General features: G+C 43.4%; 1 protein-coding gene and 1 long non-coding RNA gene across 3 annotated transcripts in view; one reads left to right on the forward strand and one right to left on the reverse strand.

The window, feature by feature from the left end:
- Window positions 1-974: 974 nt before the first annotated feature.
- On the reverse strand, window positions 975-13,960 carry LOC134729892 (uncharacterized). Its single transcript, XR_010111421.1, has 3 exons — window positions 13,871-13,960; window positions 11,425-11,474; window positions 975-8,270 (listed from the first exon to the last, which is right to left on the reverse strand). It is a non-coding gene; the product is annotated as an uncharacterized LOC134729892 (long non-coding RNA).
- The window catches only part of OXSR1 (oxidative stress responsive kinase 1), a 93,375-nt gene continuing 88,243 nt past the window's right edge, over window positions 11,002-16,133 (forward strand). The window contains exon 1 of one of the 2 annotated variants that reach the window (XM_003826097.6): window positions 11,002-14,417. In XM_003826097.6, coding sequence (XP_003826145.2) covers window positions 14,348-14,417 — 70 coding nt within the window. In that variant the 5' untranslated portion in view covers window positions 11,002-14,347. The remainder of the gene's footprint in view (window positions 14,418-16,133) is intronic. The other variant, XM_055109658.2, reaches the window with a different exon arrangement.

Consider the following 16,133-nt stretch of genomic DNA (forward strand, 5'->3'; position numbering starts at 1 on the left):
CAGGCTCCCCTTGCCCACTGGTTTCCTGTTGGGCTTGGCCAGTAGGAGGCACCAGTGGGAGATCAGAGAGCAGAAAGAGAATGAAGTGAGGATATTTATTCCCTTGGCTCTCTTCTTGTGGGATTGCTGAAGACTGATTACACCTCTCTACAAAAGGCTGCAGCTACTTTCAGGCAGTCTTCTCTCTCTCCTACTTTCTCTGCTTCTAGTAGGCCTTAGTCCTCTTGCTCTGTCAGGCCTAGGAATGATAATGGCTCCTGGAGGTGGTTGGCCCTAGAGTACTGCACTATTCCATTTGGTTTCCCTATTCCCTGCCCATGACTTTGCATGGCTCTTTGCACCGGGCTTTGTGACCCAAGGTATTGACCGGCTCCCCTTGTCCACAGGTTTCCTCTTGGGCTTGGCCAATGGGAGGCATCAGTGGGAGATCAGAGAGTAGAGAGAGAATACTTCCTTTATTAAACTGTCCTCAAATTGTCCATTTTGAGTGTGCCATTTGTTTCCTGTTAGGACCTGACTGGCATAGTAATTGGTATCAGGAGTAGCCTGGAGCTAAGCCCAGCTGAGTCCAACTTAGATCAGCCAAATACAATCTGATCTGCAGACACTTGAACAAGAAGTAAATGCTTAATGTTATCTACCACTGATATTTTGTGGTTGTTTGTCACACAGCATCTTTGTGGCAATAACTAACCAACGCCCTTTGTATGGTCATGTGATTAAGTTATGAGCAATGGGATGTAAGAGGAAGTGATATGTTCAACTTTTAGTCTGTGACCTCAACAGAAAGGTGTGTGCCTGATATTTTCAAAACCTACCCATCTCATGCTGCAGAAATGTGGGTGTGGTGGTGGGAGCTGGAAGCTGCATGTTGAGGATGGCAGAGATGAAATCGGTAGAGCCTGGGTCCCTGACACCACAGAGTTGAACTACCACTCAGGACTGCTTACACTCAGACTTTTATGTCAGAGTGATTTCTTTCCTTTTTTTTTTTTTTTTTTTTTTTTTTTTAGGCAGGGTCCCACTCTGTCACCCAGGCTGGTGTGCAGTGGTGCAATCTCAGCTCACTGCAAGCTCCGCCTCCCGGGTTCATGCGATTCTCCTGCCTCAGCCTCTTGAGTAGCTGGGATTACAGGTGCACACCACCACACCCTGCTAATGTTTGTATTTTTAGTAGAGACAGGGTTTCACCATGTTGGCCAGGCTGGTCTCAAACTCCTGAGCTCAAGCAGTCCATCCACCTCGGCCTCACAAAGTGCTGGGATTACAGGCAAGAGTCACGGTACCCAGCCAAAGTGAAATGCACTTCTATCTGGCCATTGTTACAGCAGGAATGCTGGCATCCTAATGAACTTTGGGTTTTCTGTCACGAGCAACCGAGACAAAATGGGTTTGTTGCAAGCCCCTTGCAGTGCTCCTGCAACCCCAGTCCCTCCATGTCCACTGATAGTCTGCTTCCTGTTCTGCTGTGGGTCCTGCCCACTTTGCTGTTGAACACTGGGCCCATCTTTAGTCTGCCCTGAATCACTACTGCTCCTGTCACAAGGGCTCCCTTTCCTGCTCTACCAATAACTGCGTGGGTGTTTCCAGCTTCACTGAAGGACTAGCTGTAACCAGACAATTCATATGTCTGCTCTGTAACTTAAAGCATAAAAATCATTAGAGTAGGTATGCACATTTATAACTCAGAGGTGAGAAGACAATGTAGCTTCTTTGTTTTGCGTAATTGAATCTTTTGCATGCACCCTTGCCCTGCTGGGTGGGAAGGGGAAATTTAGCTTGCCAATTAATAATATTATCAGATTTTTTTGGTGTCGTTGTGGGTAACTTGATCACTCTTAGGCAAATGCTGTTTTTTAGGCCTTCTTCCCTTCTCCCTTCATCTTGCCAAGATGGTGTCTGGGAGTTTGGGAAAGAGAAGACTCATGTGACCTTGTGGTAGAAAGAAAGAGTTGCCTTGGATCTCTGTGAGCAGGTCCTTGTACTGTCCTCTGGCTCTGCCATGGAGTGCCTGACCTGATTTGATTCCTGACTTGCTATGTGTCACCTGCTGAGATGCAGCGGGCCTCATCTGGCTTTAGGAATGTGATGCCAGCATCCAGCACCGAAGTCTATAGTTCCAACCATTTTCTTTCAGTCACAAAGTCTCACCTCTGTAGACTTTCATTCCAACTCTCTGTACAGGCCTCCACAACACCTCCCCATGCCTTCATGGGGCACAGGAAGCTCTTTTTCTATCTAGGATTTGAAGGGGTTAAGTTTTTGGGCAGGGCATTCTGTAGGACAGTTATATGTAATTCTATGTCAATATTACACTCATGCTCAACTAGACACTGCAGAGCTAATTGAATTAGCATTTACCTAAGAGAGTCCAGGTTACCCATAATAGGAGGATAACGTCTTCACTGCCTGCTGGATGGGGTCCACTGCCATTCACCAGGAAAACAGTGCCAGTTCTGGGGGCCTAGGCCCCTTTGGACACTGGAAAATGATCTCTTTAGGTAGATTGCTCACAGCTGTGCACACGGAGAATCGTTCATAAATATTTGTGAATTGCATTTGATCGAGACTAAGGGGCACTTTAGTTCCCATTTCCTGATGTCTTAAAAATTCCAATTCAAAGCTTACACAGGCAGAGCCCTCTCTAATTTTGGTAGACCCTGAACCCTAATTCATTTGTTCAGGTTGGGTACAAAGCAAAGAAAGCTTCACAATCCACTGGGAATCAAATAGAAAACTTCTATTTCCTTAATCAGATTTTGCAATAAGAAATTAGGCAGTGCCATGGGCAAGCAATGATGCAGCAGTGGTATGGTGTGAATGACATCACACAGATGTCTGTTTTTCCTGTTTTTCCTGAGTAAGCAGACCTGAGTCAAACCATTCAGCATTGTTGCCCAATCTTTGTCTCTGTAATGCTTCATTCTATTTCCATCAACCTATAATTACTGGCTATCCCTTATTCAACACTTAAAATAAGCCAGGCACTGTGCTAAGCATTTCCAGGAATTTCTGGAGCAAGTTTCTTAACATTTCTGAGTTTTCTCATCCGTAAAACTGGCATAAAACTTCACAAGGCTATTTTACTGATTAAATGAGGTGTTTATATCCCTTAGCGTGTTGCCTAGCACTTAAATCTAATGGCTGCTCAGGGCTTTTTATCTGAATTCATGTTATGAAAGTAGGCATTATATTACATGCTGTCTGAATCTATTCAGCTCCTGAGTTCAGAGAGTGGGGGATACCAAGTTATCTGAAAATAAATATGAATATTCAGTTCCTGGGTTTAGATAGTGATGGTACCTGTAGTTTTGAATGTTTTATAAATTATAGCTGCCTCTCAGAGATACTCCTGCCCAAGGCTGAGAGTTGACTAGCATATTTTTTGCAGATTTTCCTAAAAAGGGGAGAAAATCAGCTCTTCGTAAGTTTTCAGACTGTCATTATGCTGACAGGACTTAAGGTGGGCAAAAAACGAAAACCCCAGAAAAATGCCTTACTTCCTTTCTAGTCATAGGGTATTTCCACTCCTCACAGGGGACCTACAACCTAATTTGAAATACAGAATATTCACAAAAAGAGAAGACTATGGGTACATGGCACCACAGGCTAAGTACCCAGAAATGGTCTGAGGGAGGTGGTAAGCATATACAACTGCCCTCAGGGCTGGAACAATCTCAGAAAAAGCATTCCAAGGGATGTGGGTGGAGCAGGGAGGGTGGGTCATCAGTTGAACCGGGCAGAGCAGGTAAGACCTGGACAGGTGGAGCCAAAGAAAAGTGGCATTCCTGGAAGGAGTAATAAGCTGAGAACAGGGGCTGAAGGAGGCACAATGAGACCAGGTGGGAATGGAGCATGTTGGTGTCTCCTCAGAGTGAAAGAGAGGAAGGGCTGGGGTGGGGGTGCCATAAACACTGGTATTACCTGAAATATGAAATCAAATTTAAATTTTGAAACATACTTAGAAAGAGCACATGAATATTTATGAATAGTTGAGCATGTGTGTACCCATCATCCAGGTTTAGAAATAGAACATGACCCGTATCTTTTAAGTCCTCCGTGTGCCCTATCTGGGCTGCAGCCTTCTCCTTCCCCCTAGAGCTAATCACTAACTTGAATTTTTTTTGTTGTCTCCTTGATTTTCTTAAGCATCTAATACAGAAGTTCATTCAATTGTACTTTCTTTGATCTTTCTGTGAATGCAATCATACTCTATGAATTTTTCTGTTACTTTGTTTCTATCAGCATTGTTTTGTGTGTGCCTGTGTGTGTGTGTTGGGGGGTGGTTGTTTTGTTTTTCAGGCAGTCTCACTCTGTCGCCCAGGCTGGAGTGCTGTGGAGTGATCTCGGCTCACTGCAACCTCTGTCTCCTGGGTTCAAGCGATTTTCCTGCCTCAGCCTCCCTAGTAGCTGGGATTACAGGCGCCTGCCACCTCGTCTGGCTTATTTTTGTATTTTTAGTACAGTCAGGGTTTCACCATGTTGGCCAGGCTGATCTTGAACTCCTGACCTCAGGTGATCTGCCCATCTCAGCCTCCCAAAGTGGTGGGATTACAGGTGTGAGCCACTGTGCCCGGCCTGTTTTGGGATTCATCTATATAGCTGTAGGTAAATTCTGCTGCTGTATAATGTCCATTGTATGAATACTTTTACACTCTATTTGGGTGATTTCCTTTACTTAGCCATTACAAAACCTGCTGATGTAGGTATTCTAGTATATATTATTTGGGATACAAGTACAAAAGTTTATTTTGATTGTATACCAGGAGTGGAATTGCTGGGTTGTAGGGGAGGCACAGGTTCTACTTTGCTAGGTAATACCAAACTGTTTTCCAGGGACGTTGCATCAATTTTCATTCCAACTAGCAGAGGATGAGAGTTTCTGTTTTCCTCATCTTGGCCAACATTTAGTATTCTCTGGCTTTTTAGTTTTTACCTATTGGTGAAGGGTCAAGTTATATCACATTTTAGTTTTAGTTTGCATTTTCCTGATTAACGCAGCTGAAGTTTATGTTTATGGGCTCCCAAAATATTTCTGTGGAATCAATCTTGGAGAATTGCTTTCAGCAATGTAAGTCACGTTGTATTATTTGGTATTTCTCCTTTAAAGAGCTCAAACAATACACAGAAAGCAAATGTGTGTTGCACCTCCATGTACCTTCCAGAACTTATTCTATATATTTACATACAGGTAGAAATTGAATTTATTTTACAAGTTGCTTGTTTACCTTAATATAGATCATCCTATTTCAGTATGTACAGTTCTACTTCATTCTTTCATTTTTTTTTTTTTTTTTGAGACAGGTCTCACTCTGTTGTCCAGGCTGTACTGCAGTGGTGTAATCATGGCTCACTGCAGCCGAACCTCCCAGGCTTGTGATTCTCCCATCTCAGCCTCCCAAGTAGCTGGGACCACAGGTGCACACCACTATGTCCAGCTAACATTTGTATTTTTTGTACAGACGTGGTTTTGCCATGTTGCCCAGGTTGGTCTTGAATTCCTAGGCTCAAGCAATCTGCTTGCCTCGGCCTCCCAAAGTGCTAGGCATACAGGCGTGAGCAACTGCACCCGGCCTACTTCATTCCTCTAACTGTTGTGTAATGTTTCATGGTATGGATGAACCATAATTTTACCAGTCTACACTTTCTCAATTAAGTAATTTTTTTAACAAGTAATATGGATTTATGATATCCAAAATGTAAAAAAGGATATATCCCTCCCACTCCTTTTCCTCAACAAGTTATTACCTTTGGCCTGGAGGCAGCCAAAATGAGCATTTGTGGTGGAAATTGGCTAGATGCTCACCAATCCCATCTGTTTCTTCTTCCTGAGCACACAGAAGCCATTTCTCAGTTTCCCAGAGTTAGGTTGGAGTCAGATGACTTGGTCTGACCAATACAATATGGGAAGAGGTAACAGATACAGCTGAATCTTGGCCCACTTTGTGGTGTTCTGTCTCTCAACTGACTGGCTGGCTGAAGGCAGAGGATCCAGCAAAGACTCCAAGAAGGCCCCAGAAGATGGCGGTGCCACAAGATGGAGACAGCCAAAATCTCTCATTCTCCTCTTGAAGGAGAGGGACCAGAGACCTCTGCACTGGACTTTATGTGTGTGAGAAAAAAGCTTTTGCGTTAAGCCATCCAGATTTTTAGGTTGTTGCTTCAGCTAGCATCAATTACACTAATACAGAAAATGTCTTATGTGTCCTGAGATGTTCCACATAATAGACACAAGCAATTACCAGTCCTCTATCAAAGAACACATAGGCTGTTTCTAAATTTTCTCTATTACAATAATGCCACAATAAACATCCTAATTAATTGGGTTTTCAGACATATTAAACCTTTAAGAGTGTTTGAAATGTTGCAGGCACTTAGGAATCTGCTCCACCCCAGTCAGGTATTTCCCATCTTTTGCTCAGTTCAGCTTGAGCTCATCTAGTTGGCATGGTGCCAGCCTGGGAGAACCTGACGCTCCTTTCTGGCTCAGAACCCAGCTTGATGCTGAGACTGTACTTTCTGCAAGAACAGATTTTTTTTCCTACAATAACATTTATACATATGCATTTTTGCGGGCCTTGAGTGTCCATCACTTTAGACATTCATTTCCTGGGACTGCCAAGCTGTCAGTTTTTCACCAGGCTCCAGACTCCTAGCTTGCGCGTGTCTCCTCTACTCTCACACTTCTTCTGTTTAATCAACACCACGCCTGAATGCATGCCTCTGCAGGGTACTATTCCAGGCACAAAGTGAAAAGCACACCTAAGGGGGTTTGGTTGTTGTCATCCTCCCATCACATTAAGTGTGATATGTGATAAGAGATAGATGGGAGGGAATACATTCTAGCAGTCTATAATTGGTCCTGGTACTGACGTGAAACTGCTGAGAAAATCAGCTCAGGTCAGAGGTATAAGGTTGTGCTTTTCTTTATATTCAGGTTTCTCACATAGAGTACACATTAATTTTTAGAATTTAATCAAAGGAGCCTATAAAACTTGAATTGTTACAGCTATAATTCTCCACTTCAAGACATCACTAGTCTTGAAATCAGTCTTTTTTCCTCTATTCTGCAGGCACTAAAAGCAAAGCCCGATGCAAGTAAGTTGCTTAAGGGTAATAAAGTAAGAGGAAGAAGCATGAATATACTTTTGTTCCCCGTTTCTCAGTTCAGTGAGTCTCAACTTTTGGGTTTACGCACAGTAGCAGATGCGGTCTATACTGAGCTCATATCCTTTGGGCCTACTCTGGAGTTTGCTATTAGAGAGTTCTAACACAAGAGAAGGACTGCCTGTGTCTGCATGAGTGCATTCTCCGACCTTAGGAGCGTGCTTTTCCAAGCACTGAGCTGGGTAGAGGTGCAGGAGTGTTAACACCCTAAAGAGGAAGGGAGTTGGTGGGATAATAGCTCAGCTTCCTTGCGTCTTAGTGAGACAATTCTGAAGAGTGTTCCATAGTTTCCCAGATGGCTCACAGGAGGATTAAGCCTGGTTGCCCACACAGTGACCCCTTATTAATGCACCCTTAATGACTATCCTTCCTTTCCTGTCTTACTTCTCCACTCCTTCAAAAGAGGAGTTGCCTCTTGGAATCACCTTCTAAACAAACCATTTGTACCCAAATCCTGGTCTCAGAGTCTGATGTTGGGGGAATCCAAACTAAGACAAGAGTTCCTTTGAAAATGTAAGGAAAAACAAGGTCCCTCTCCTCCGGAAAATATGCCATACTTCCAAGAAACCTAGGTAGGATTTGGTGAAATTCTGATAAAAGGGCCACGGTTCCAGAATCATCCTACCTTCCCTCTTCCCCCATCCTCTGAAGACTACTGACAGCTATACACAAGAAGCAGCATCATAATATAATAGGTATAAAAGCATTTATTAAAAGCTTCAAAAGTGCCCCAAATACCCACTGTACCCTGTTTAAAATACAATTGACCCTTGAAAAATGAGGACATTAGGGTTACTGACCACCTACACAGTCAAAAATTCATGTATAACTTTGGTTACCCCAAAACTTAATTACTAATAGCCTACTGTTGATTGGAAGTCTTACTGATAACATAAAGTAGATTAACACATATTTTGTAGTTACATGCATTATATACTGTATTCTACAATAAAGCTACAGAAAAGAAAATTTAAAAAATCTAAGGAAGAGAAAATATATTTACTATTCATTAGGTGGATGTGGATCATCACAAAGGGCTTCTCATTGTCTTCACGTTGAGTAGGCTGAGGACAAGGAGGAAAAGGAGTGGCTGGTTGGTCTTGCTGTCTCAGGGGTGGCAGAAACAGAGAAAATTCATGTATTATTATGAGTAGACCCCATAGTCCAAACCTGTGTTGTTCAAGGGTCAACTGTACTCACCACATGGCTGGCTTCCTAACTATTCTCTGTCACAGTATACTTGCCTTTCCCTACATGATTTGCTTAGTTGCTTACTGTTTTCTACCAGACTGTTCCCTGAAAACAGAAACTGAGTCTGCTTTGGTCACCACTGTATACTCAGTGTTTATGACAATACTCTCTTTCATGTGGAAGGTAATCCATAGGCTGAGAATGAGGTTGAGGTTTAGATTTCTGGCCTCAAAGAGCCACCAATTCCTTGCTCATTAAAATCACAGGATCCTAACCTCTATCAGGCTACATGGAGAAAATCAAGGAGACAGGATAAATGAAATGAGCAGATCTGCAGAGCTGGTTCTGGCTCAACTAATCCATCAAGCTATGTGTGTGGAGGAGGCAGAACAGAATCCACTGGTGACCCCGCCTGCCAAGAACATGGGCCAATTAACATCTTGAATTTTCACTATTAGATTAGTAGCTCCTTTTCACTGGGGAAGGGGAAATAAGGAGGAAGGTTGCCAAAATCTCTCCCTGAACTATATCCTATTATATTTATATTATATATATTTAATATATATAATATATATTTCACATATAATATATATTTCTTATACTATATATTTCATATATAATATATATTTCATGTATAATATATATTTCATGTATATTATATATTTCAACTATGTTATATATTTCATATATAATATATATTATTTCATGTATATTATATATATTTCATATATATTTCATCTATAATATATATTTCATACATATTTCATATATAATTCACATATATTATATATTTCATACATATTTCATATATATTTCACATATATTATATATTTCATACATATTTCATATATATTTCACATATATTATATATTTCATACATATTTCATATATATTTCACATATATTATATATTTCATACATATTTCATATATATTTCATATATATTTTATATTTCATACATATTTCATATATATCATATATTTCATATGCATTATATATTTCATATATTATATATATTTCATATGCATTACATATTTCATATGTATTTTGTATTTCATATGCATTACATATTTCATGCATTACATATATTTCATATGCATTACGTATTTCATGCATTACATATATTTCATATGCATTACGTATTTCATGCATTACATATATTTCATATGCATTACGTATTTCATGCATTACATGTATTTGATATGCATTACGTATTTCATGCATTACATGTATTTGATATGCATTACGTATTTCATGCATTACATGTATTTCATATGCATTACGTATTTCATGTATTACATGTATTTCATGTATATTTCATGTATATCTCATGTACATATTTCATGTATATCTCATGTGCATATCTCATGTGCATATCTCATGTGCATATCTCACATACGTAACCTATTTCATAGACTGTGCATATCTATCTCACATACGTAACCTATTTCATAGACTGTGCATATCTCACATACGTAACCTATTTCATAGACTGTGCATATCTCACATACGTAACCTATTTCATAGACTGTGCATATCTCACATACGTAACCTATTTCATAGACTGTGCATATCTCACATACGTAACCTATTTCATAGACTGTGCATATCTCACATACGTAACCTATTTCATAGACTGTGCATATCTCACATACGTAACCTATTTCATAGACTGTGCATATCTCACATACGTAACCTATTTCATAGACTGTGCATATCTCACATACGTAACCTATTTCATAGACTGTGCATATCTCACATACGTAACCTATTTCATAGACTGTGCATATCTCACATACGTAACCTATTTCATAGACTGTGCATATCTCACATACGTAACCTATTTCATAGACTGTGCATATCTCACATACGTAACCTATTTCATAGACTGTGCATATCTCACATACGTAACCTATTTCATAGACTGTGCATATCTCACATACGTAACCTATTTCATAGACTGTGCATATCTCACATACGTAATCTATTTCATAGATTGTGCATATCTCACATACGTAATCTATTTCATAGATTGTGCATATCTCACATACGTAATCTATTTCATAGATTGTGCATATTTCACATACGTAATCTATTTCATAGATTGTGCATATTTCATAGATTATGTATATTTCATAGATTATGTATATTTCATAGATTATGTCCATTTCATAGATTATGTATATTTCATATATTATGTATATTTCATAGACATAATATATTTCATATACATAATATATTTCATATACATAATATATTTCATATACATAATATATTTCATATATTAGATTTCATATATATTATATATTTCATATATTATAGATTTCATATATATTATATATTTCATATATTATAGATTTCATATATATTATATATTTCATATATTATAGATTTCATATATTATAGTTTTCATATATATTATAGATTTCATATATTATAGATTTCATATATATTATAGATTTCATATATATTATAGATTTCATGTTATATATTTCATATATATTATAGATTTCATGTTATATGTTTCATATATGTTATATATTTCATATTTCATATATATTTATATATAGTATATATATTTCATACATATTGTATATATTTCATATATAATACATATATAATTTCTTTTTTTCTTTTTTGAGATGGAGTCTCACTCTCTGTCGCTAAGGCTGGAGTGCAGTGGCATGATCTTCGCTCACTACAACCTCTGCCTCCTGGGTTCAAGCGATTCTCCTGCCTCAACCTCCTGGGTAGCTGGGATTACAGGCGCCAGCCACTACGCGTGGCTAATTTTTGTATTTTTAGTAGAGATGGGATTTTACCCTGTTGGCCAGGCTGGTCTCGAACTCCTGACCTCAGGTGATCCACCTGCCTGGGCCTCCTAAAATGCTGGGATTACAGGTTTGAGCCACCGTGCCAGGGAGAAAAAAACAAAACAAAATAAAACAAAACAAAACAAAAACAAAACTGAAGTATGTCCATGGGTCATACAACTCAACAACCCCAAGCCAAGAATTTCTGGTTTGTAGACCTTTCTATTGGTAGAAACCTTGAGGCTAATTCTTACCATCAGATTTAGCTCCTTTCTGATACATTTGATCCCCATCCCTCTCCTCCCTGCAAAAAGAAAAAGGCAGAACATATGGTAAAGAAAGTGTCAGTAGTAATGGCTGAAACCACTTACAGCAAGGCCTGTGCTATGCTTTCTGGAACTGCGGCACCTTTGCTGAGCCTGGACTATTCTATCCTCTAAATGTGCACCTGTTGAAATCATGTTAACTTTGCAAGATCTGGTACAAATGCTACCTTCTTCATGAAACGTTCTCCAATCCAACCAACTAGGTGGAAACCCGCTAGTAGCTTCTAGTTGACTGGTTTCATGGTCAGTTGGACCTCCCACAGCAGAGCTCAGCGCAGAGCTTCCAGTGCTTGGCGGTGTTTTAGAACCAAACTAAGGTCTACTTGCCCAGTGCAGTGACATTAGATTGCCACACGGAGGTTTTGCTGCAGTAGAAAGGCAGGGCGCCTAGCAAGAGGAGAGAATTAGTGTAGCTCAAGCTTAATATATATAAATATACATTATATATAATACATATTTCATAAACTTATGAAATATATACTGGGGACCTAAACTTCCCGGCGTGAGCCACCGCGCCCGGCCAAGCATTCTTAAAGATAGGGGTAATTTCAGAAAAGAAGAAGTTACAGGTAAAGTCATAAATCAATACACAGAGGTTATACATTGGTTTGACCTAAAAAGGGGGGACATCTCCAAGCAGGAGCCCACAGGTCATAGGTGGATTCAAAGATTTTCTGATTTGCGATTGATACAAGAGGTGAAGCTTTGTCTAAAAATTTTGGATCAGTAGAAAAGAATGTTAGCTACAGCTTGTGGGCATGACCTTCTTCAGGAAGAAGAAACTTAGAGAAAAAACAAACCACCAGTCAGAGTCCAGTCCTTAGCTCCCCATTCTCTGAGGTCTATGTGCCAGCAGATCCATTTGGTGGGGGTCTGGGTTTCTAAAAAACAACTCAGGGACATGTGTTGATGTTATCTTTAGTTTTTATAGGGAACCAAACATCCAGTTATTTTAGTTTCTTTGGCTATTGTTTAAAGTTATTATTGCCCTCTTGCTTATCAAGGGGTTCATTAACTTTTCAAGGCTAGCTAAGTGCCGGGAATTTCTCTTGAAGTAACTCAAGATTTTCCTTTATTTCCATGGTTGGGGGCCTGCAGGCCCTAAAAGGGGTCCCTGCTCCGTCTCAGCTGGGCCTAGGCGAAGGTCTCTTCCTTTTTCTGAGACGGTGTCTCCGTCTGTTGCCCAGACTGGAGTGCAGTGGCATGCTCTCGGGTCACTGCAACCTTCGCCTCCTGCTTCAGCCTCCCTAGTAGCTGGGATTACAGGCGCCAGCCACCACGCCCAGCGATTTTTCTGTATTTTAGTAGAGAGGGAGTTTCACCATGTTGGTCAGGATGGTCTCGAACTCCTGACCTCAGGTGGTCCGCCCACCTCCGCCTCCCAAAGTGTTGGGATTACAGGCGTGAGCCACCGCACCCGGCCTAAGGTCTCTTCCTTAATGACTGCCGTTGGACTGAAAGGTGTCCAACCTAGAACAGTTTCGCACCTAGCCCTATCCCTGTTGGATGCTCATTATTTTTTAAAATCCAATTTACCAAGCGTGTTCAGTCTTCAGCTCGCTAATTTCTCTAACGGCCCTACGTAGTCAAACTGAGAAAACTGTTCAGTGGGGGCGACAAAAGCCAACGCCCGTGAGACAACCCCCAAATCCGTGGGTCGATCTCACTTGTTTAATACCCCAAGCCCTGTCCGGGGGGAAGAAAGACAACCTCCCGAGTCCCTCAAGGCAGATGCTTATTTGAGCTTCAGATCTAAAGCTGCGAATGGACAGAACCCGCCCAGTGCAGGGTGGACCCGCGAGAGACAGCGCCGCGACAAGCGTTAGAGAGAACGTCCGCCTTGAAAAAAATGTCACCAGGCAAACTTCCAGTTTCACTCCGACCAGTGGCCCAAGGCCTTTTATCCTAGTTGGCAGTGGTCCACACCCAAAGGCTACCCCACCCAGCCGCTCCCTCAGGGTTTCTCCACACCCTGTAGAGCCTTTTGCACGTCTCGAGGGTGTGACGGTTACGCCGTGACGTCACTCCAGAGGAAGTGGTAAGACGAGCGCGGTAACGGAGCTCTTGAAGGGCTGCAGCCCTAACACGGAGAAGCGCGCTAAGAGCCTGGAGGCGGGACCAATTTATGACTGACGTCTACCCACACCCATTGCTTTTCTGATTCCTTCTCAAACAAACCAATGAATGCGACGACGGAGACAGCAGCGTGCCCCAGGCGCTAGAAGTGGCTCTGCCCCTTCTACTTTGCTGCCCTTTGGTCGCCATGCTTAGTGTGGCTACTGCCTCTGTGCTACTTGAGGCTCTCCTACGGCTTTTCGATGCCTTCGATGAACCTCTACCTAAGCACTTCTTCCCTTTCACCGCGAACTCCTACCTTCTCGGGTTTCTAGCTCGCTCACTTTACATCCAGCCACACTGGAGATGGCGACCGGAGGCGGGCCCGAGGTGGGGCGTGACCAGCGCAGTGACGTCAGCGCGCTGCGTGTCGGCAGGTGGAGGAAGAGGGGAAAGTTTGGCCCGTGCGTGGGGCTGGGGTGGAGGGCGGGACAGAGGGGCTGGGCCCAGGCAAAGCTTCTGTAGCTGCTGCTGCGGAGGCCGAGGACAGGACGTGGGCTGGGCCGCGCAGTGCCGGACTCGGAGGAGCAGGAGGCGAGGTCCGCCGGAGCTCTGAGCCCCCGCTGCTCTGCCGCGCGGTGACCCTGCGCCCCGGCGCCGTCCGACCCGTGGCTGTTCCGAGACGATTGGTGGGGGCGCGGCGGCGGCGGCGGCTGTTGGGGGTGGGGAGACGCGCGGCGAGGAGACCAGCGAGGTCAGCGAGTTTGAGGGAGGACCGCGAGCCGCTGTCGCCGTCATGTCCGAGGACTCGAGCGCCCTGCCCTGGTCCATCAACAGGGACGATTACGAGCTGCAGGAGGTGATCGGTGAGAGCAGGCTCTGCGGAGGGGGGAGGCGCGGCGCTGGGCGGCGGGGGACGCGGGAACGTGGGGAGCCGCGGGAGCTCGGGGAGCGCAGCCCTCATAGGAATTCGTGGGGCGCTTGTGGGGCTGGGAGCTTGTAGGACGCTTGTGTCGAGGAGCGCGTGTGAGACGGGAAGGGGGTTTTGAGGCGCGCGCCTGTGAGGTGGCGTGGGGTGGGGTGAGGCTTGAGGGGGCTCAGGAGAGATTTGTGTACAGGATTCTCAAATGTGTAGACAGGAGCGGCCCATGTGTCTTGTAGAGAAAGAAAGTGCAGGTGTGGGACAGGCCTTTCCGAGGCTGTGTGAGAAATGGGATCTTGAAGTGGGCACAGCCATCGATTTCTGGGATTGTGGGATAGATAGGGAGCTTTAAGTTTTTCCTCCATCCGTGCTGGGGCTAACTGGGGATCCTCCAGGTGAAGCTGCAGGAACCGCGCTGAGCAGCCGAGACCCAACTTATGGCTCCTTCCAACTGACTTTCCAGTCGGGGAGGTAGACATTAAATAAGAAGACAAAAAGAAGTAAGAAGGGCTGGGCGTGGTGGCTCACGCCTGTAATCCCAGCACCTTGGGAGGCCGAGGCGGGCGGATCACGAGGTCGGGAGTTCGAGACCAGCCTGGCCAATATGGTGAAACCCCGTCTCTACTAAAAATACAAAAATTAGTTGGGTGTGGTGGTGCGCGCCTGTAATCCCAGCTACTCGGGAGGCTGAGGCAGAAGAATCCTTGAACCCGGGAGGCGGAGCTTGCAGTGAGCGGAGATCGCGCCACTGCACTCCAGCCTGGGCGACAAAGCCTGACTCCGACTCAAAAAGAAAAAAAAAAAAAAAAAAATTTGAAGAGGCTTTGGCAAGTGCCATGAAGGAGATAAACAAGATGTTCTGATAGAGAATAACCTGGAGATCTACTTAGGGTGATTTCAAGGAAAATTCTTTTTCTGAGGCGATGACATTTCAGTTGAGCCCTGAAGCATGAGAAGTGAGGATTAAGAGCCTCGGGAAGATTTTTCCTTACAGAGGGATATAGAGATGCAGTGGCCTTGAGTAAGGGAAGAGCTTGATTTGTTTTAGGACCTGAAGGAAGGCTGGCAAGGATAGAGAGGGAAGGGAGGAGCCAGATCTTAGGGATCTTCTCAGCTTTGGTACAGATTTTGGAATTTTTTTTTTTTTTTTTTTTTTGAGACGGAGTCTCGCTCTGTCGCCCAGGCTGGAGTGCAGTGGCGCGATCTCGGCTCACTGCAAGCTCCGCCTCCCGGGTTCACGCCATTCTCCTGCCTCAGCCTCCCGAGTAGCTGGGACTACAGGCGCCCGCTACCACGCCCGGCTAATTTTTTGTATTTTTAGTAGAGACGGGGTTTCACCATGTCAGCCAGGATGGTCTCGATCTCCTGACCTCGTGATCCGCCCGCCTCGGCCTCCCAAAGTGCTGGGATTACAGGCGTGAGCCACCGCGCCCGGCCAGATTTTGGAATTTTAAGGATCACTGGAGGCCCTCAAATAGTGCCTTGACGTGATCCGATAAATTGGGCTGGTGTGTGAAAAGATTTGAAGCGGGTCCAGGAATACCAGTTGGCAGAGACCAAAACTTGCACATAGATTGTAATTCTCACAGAAGCCTAGGGATTGGGAGGAGGCTGGGGACTGGGGATGAGGGGAGTATTTGTTGGACAACAATAACCCAGT

Source organism: Pan paniscus, chromosome 2, assembly GCF_029289425.2.
Source record: "Pan paniscus chromosome 2, NHGRI_mPanPan1-v2.0_pri, whole genome shotgun sequence".
Lineage (NCBI taxonomy): Eukaryota > Metazoa > Chordata > Mammalia > Primates > Hominidae > Pan > Pan paniscus.